At 47.7% G+C, this 4,987-nt stretch overlaps 2 protein-coding genes across 2 annotated transcripts in view; one reads left to right on the top strand and one right to left on the bottom strand.

The window, feature by feature from the left end:
* SIDT1 (SID1 transmembrane family, member 1) overlaps positions 1–4,531 on the bottom strand; it is a 51,438-nt gene extending 46,907 nt beyond the window's left edge. Inside the window, exon 1 of the mRNA XM_009330224.1 lies at positions 4,523–4,531. Coding sequence (XP_009328499.1) covers positions 4,523–4,531 — 9 coding nt within the window. The remainder of the gene's footprint in view (positions 1–4,522) is intronic.
* Positions 4,530–4,987, top strand: part of SPICE1 (spindle and centriole associated protein 1) — a 27,586-nt gene continuing 27,128 nt past the window's right edge. The window contains exon 1 of the mRNA XM_009330233.1: positions 4,530–4,592. Within this exon, the coding sequence (XP_009328508.1) occupies positions 4,530–4,592 (63 nt within the window). The remainder of the gene's footprint in view (positions 4,593–4,987) is intronic.

The following is a 4,987-nucleotide window of genomic DNA, read 5'->3' on the forward strand; positions in this document are numbered from 1 at the left end:
AGGCGCTTTATTTGCAATTTAAATAAATAGCTCGGCGACACGCACAGGCGCCGGGGGAGGCGGGGAGCCAGACCCGGACACCCCCGCCCCTCGACTGGGGGCGCCGAGCAACTTTCCCCGGGGAAGGACCCTCCGCCGGCCGGCTGGGAGCGGAGGAGAGGGGAAGGGATGGGAAGGGAGGCCGGCGGGCTGGCCGGCCCCGGGGAGGAGGGTCTCCTCCCTGTGCCCGGCCCCAAAATCTGAGCCGGCCTTGGCAGACGGTTGTCAGGGAGATTTTCCCCTTGGGGAGCTGCGCTGTGAGCTTAGGGGAACGTTGGCGTCGTCAGGCACATGGGGACAGGGCCACGGCAGCGGCATCCTCAGGGCTTCAACACCCCTGGCCCACCAGGTCAGGGGCGTCCTCGCCTCACGCTCTGCTGGCTTGCTGGAGTGGCGGCTTGCACCTCCAATGCATCTCGCATGGGGCCATCCCCAACCTTTGGTTTTGCCTGCTCGTAACTTTGAGATAAATGCCCTCGTCTTTTAGTTCAGTGCAAAGGTGTGAAAGGCTGCAGCAAAATGTCATTTCGTTAATGCAAGCATGGCTTGGTGCGTCTTACATGCTTTGAGTCGTTCATGAAGCTGCCACAAACAATACTGTGCTACTCTTAACCTTTTCAGCAAGATGAGAGCGATACTGTTGGGCTGTGAAAGGGCCAGGGGTCTCTTTCTCACAGCTTACCCCTCCTGTGTTCTGTCGTTGAAAACACGCCTGGGAAATGTGTCAGATCCCATGGTGGAGGAGTGCACTTTTAAGTCAGAGAAGACAGCATTACTAGAAAGCAACCTGAAAAGTTTTTCAGACTGAGGATGAACTTGTAGGAGTCGCAGTTTTATAAAGCCAGCCTGCAGTCTCCAGCTGCGGTGACTCTGGCCACAGAAGCTTTCCAAGTTGTGGGGTTTGTTTTCAAGACTGAGATTTCCTGGGAGTCACTAGTCTTTGGAGTAAAAGTTGCAAAGCTCAGCAAAACGAGTCAGAGTGCGTTATGCCGTCATTTTGATCTTCGGGCCTTTGTGTGATCCCTGCCAAGAGAAAAAAACAAAACAATTGTCAGTGATTTCTGCCACTGAAGTTGCCCTGCCTTTTGTCAGAGTCCCAAGAAGTGGCATTAAGGGCAAAAACCCCCATTTGAGATCTGCTGGAAGATGGACACTCGAACACGAAATGTTTGCCTTTCAGCCTGAAGTGTCATGCTGTGCAGACCAGGAGACCTGTGCAATGTCACCTCTGGGCTCTTGTGACTCTGTCTTGCCTCTTTCTGGGACACGGTGTGACCTGTCCTGGGGGACTTTCAAGCAGTGGTGGCACTGGCAGACTCGTGGCTTCCCCTTCCCACACTGTAGAGCTCAGGGCTCCTCAACCCTACAGCTCCCTTCTCACCCACTGCCCTCTGCAGACCCACAGGTCCCTCTGGCAGGGCCGGCAGCCCTCTGGCACGTGGGAGGAGAGGAAGGGAGGAGACTGGGGAGCACGTCTTCTCCCAGAGAGGAGAGGCTTCAGGGAACAGAAGGAGGTACAGCAAAGCAAAAGCGTGTCAGGGCCATCCCAGGTTGCTCAGAGCAATGTGACAGGTGGCACAAGGCCGGTGTTCTGCAAACCAAGGTAGTTCTGGCAGCTGCAAATAATTTTTGTGTCATTTGGTGCTGTGCGTATTTCAAATCAGGAGATCAGTGTGGTGTCAGTGTGTTGTCCTTCCCTAGGCATGTTGTCTTCATGACAAAGAAGTGGCTCTCCATATAGTCCACACTTTCCAATGCAGAATTATGGGTTTCTTAAAGTACTTGCCCTGAGTGGATGTACGTTTTGGTATGTTACCAAAGACTACACATTTTTTCCTCATTTTGAATTTGAGAATTCAAGTTTTCTTTTCAAAGTGTAATACTTTGTGCTTGTCTTTATTGAATTTCACCTCACTGTTTTGAGGTTCTTTCTGTGATTTAGCAATGTTAAACCTTTGTTCAAATCCTTGCCTCCAAAGTGCGGTACTGCCCAACTCAGTGTTATTTGCAGAAATTTGAAGTCAAAGGTCAATTCCACCATTCAAGTCACTAATTAATCAATCCTAGCAGACAGATCAGATCTCTTAATTTCATATACCTTCCTATTGATAGGAAAATATTCACTGCTACAGTTTGGGAATTGCTTTTCAATCACACAGCCCTCTCATGTTAATCCCATCTGAGACCTATTTGCCTTTATGAGAGTGGTGTTCAAGGCAATGTCAAAAGCCCTACTGAAGTCAAAATATGTTTCATGTATTCCTTTCAGCACCTACTAAGTCAGTTATCTTGGCAAAGAAATAAATTAGATTACTTTGACATGATTTATTCTGGACAAATGCACACTGCCTGTTTCTCATCACTTTATTGTTATTTAGTTGCTTGCACACTGATTGCCGAACAGCTTGTTTCATTATCTTTCAAGATAACAAATGGAAGTTGGCCGATTTGTAACTCTTCACTCAGCCCCTTTGATAAAGATGGGTAGCCCGTTTTCCCTTTTCACTTCCACCTGGATCTTGTTCTTGAATGGCAGCGTGTATTTTGGAAGAAAGAGCTAGTCCCTGTAAGAGACAAGATGCTGGTCCAGACAGACCATGGGTCTGGGTCAATGGAAGTGGTATGGTATTCTTGTATGTGCCACAGTACTCTGGTGACAGGGGACAGCGGGAGCCATGCTGCTCCCTAAGGGACAGGGAGCTGAGTGCCATAACATGGCCAGCAGAGCAGGGACCTCACGGGCCAGGGCCCCATCCCACAGGACCTGAGCAAGGCGAGCAGAGCAGGCCTGGAGATGGCAGCTGGAGTCACCAGGGAGTCCAGATCGCCAGACAAGTCCACGGCAATGGGATAGGTCTGAGGTCAAGCTGGGAACATGAGTTAGCGAGTCATGTCCGGTGATGGCAATCAGGGACGGGCACAGCCCCGTGACCAGCAGGCAAGTCCATAGCAATGAGGCAAGTCTGAGGTCTGGCCAGCAAGTTGGTTGACAGGTCCGGGTTGATGGGATACAGGCATGGCTGTCACGCAGCTGTAGCTGTAGCTCAGGCAAGGCCAAGCTCCGGCCCCTCAGCTGAAATGCAGCTCCCGTGGGAAGGGGGAGGTCAGCCCTCGCTGAGGTCTCACCGCAGCCCTGCCTCCAAGGTCACTAGAGGGAAAGGGGGCAGTCCTCAGCTGCGCTATCTCTAGGTTGGCAGCGAGCCCGGGGTGCCAGACCTCCAGGAAGGGTGATAATGCTCTCAGGGCCCTTTCCTCTGGCTGTGTGGGGGCACGTTTCCTAACATGGCCCATTTTTCCAGTGTAAGCAAAGCCCAGGGTTGTGAGTGTCCCAGGGGAAGGAGGAACTGTGCTGAACCAGAGGCTCACAAGAGTGTAGCTTTGGGTTTGGGGTTTTTTTGTGATAGCACAAAAGTAGAAAATCTCACTGCTATAGGAAAAAAACACAGTAAGGAAATGACATTCCTCCTCATAACCAGTGCTGCAAAAACATCCAGGATAGAGGAAAGATCTTAATTACAAAGGAATTCTACAAATCGTACTAGCTTGGAAGGGGAAAGAAAAAGAGTATAAATGTTTAACAAACCAAATTGTTTGGAAACCTGATGGTTTTAAACCACTACCACTTGAATATGTAGTCTCCATCTTATGTAAGCTCCACTGCGAGTAAATAGATGCTGTAGATGCTCAGCTGGTTTCTGCAGAGATAACGTGACATTTTCAGACTCTGCTGTAAATGCAGTGTGAAGAACAATAAGAACTGTAAGGTAGACAGGCTTTTAAGATATCTGATAGAACCTGCTCCCCATTTTCTTACAGGTGGCTGAAGTGTTTGAGAATAGGCTGATTGAATGAGAAGTGTCTCTGGCTTGTATTATATTTGCTTGTATTAGGTATTTAACATCTATATTTGATTGTAATTAATAATAGCAGAGAGGTTTAAGAGGTTTCAGAGTGGATGATGTATTGATCTAATTGCGCCTTTATCGCTTTCTTCTCTTTTCAATAGACCTTGTTCTTCAAGACAATTTAAAGCCATGTTAGAAAATTCCAGATGCACCCTTAATTTATGCTTTTGGGTTCCAAATTTTCAAATAAACGGAGAGCAATGAATCCAGTGCATTGCCTTGCACATGTGCCTAGGATCAAGGATTTGTTTTACCACAGGCTGAACACTGATGTTCAGTTTCAGGTTGCATATGGCATCTATGTTTAGTGTCTAGATGGAAACTGAAGTTCAGGTGCAACCTCCAGTATAAAAAAAGCTCAGCCACATTTGCAGCACTTCAGCAGAGACAACTGCTGATAGTATTTCTGTCACTTTTTTTCCTTCCTTCATAATTTCAATCTTTTTTGTATCGTATGCAATGCAATTCCTTCCTTCAGCACATTAACCATTACCATCTGCACTTTAGAATCATAGAATCATAGAATCATTAAGATTGGAAGAGACCTCTAAGGTCATCGAGTCCAACCATCAACCCACCACCACCATGCCGACTAAACCACTAAACCATGTCCCTAACCTTCACATGAATCTTTTTACAGTGATGTTGGTAAAGCCAGAATTAGACTGATGAGGACCTTAAGCACCAGAAAAACTTGGTGAAAGGGAATTTTTATCTTTAAGCAAGGAAGGAAATTTCAATGAAAGGCTGATAAATGCGACATCTTCATTTTCCACATCCAGCAGACAAAATATTAAGCTCACACTGTAATACAAAATGTTAACTCTAACACTTCAGAATAATTTACATCTTGTCACCACGTATGTGACAGGGAAGTGGAGGATCTGTGGCATATTTGTGGGGCAAGTCTATAGGAAATATATTGCACTCGTGTAAACTAAATGACTTGTTTAAGAACAGCCAGTTGCTTTGTGGAAGCTGGAAATTCCTTGTGGGTAGGGAGGTACACTCGGGGGGGGGGGGGGGGGGGGGGGGGGGGGGGG

This window comes from Pygoscelis adeliae, unplaced genomic scaffold (genome assembly GCF_000699105.1).
Source record: "Pygoscelis adeliae isolate BGI_AS28 unplaced genomic scaffold, ASM69910v1 Scaffold120, whole genome shotgun sequence".
NCBI lineage: Eukaryota > Metazoa > Chordata > Aves > Sphenisciformes > Spheniscidae > Pygoscelis > Pygoscelis adeliae.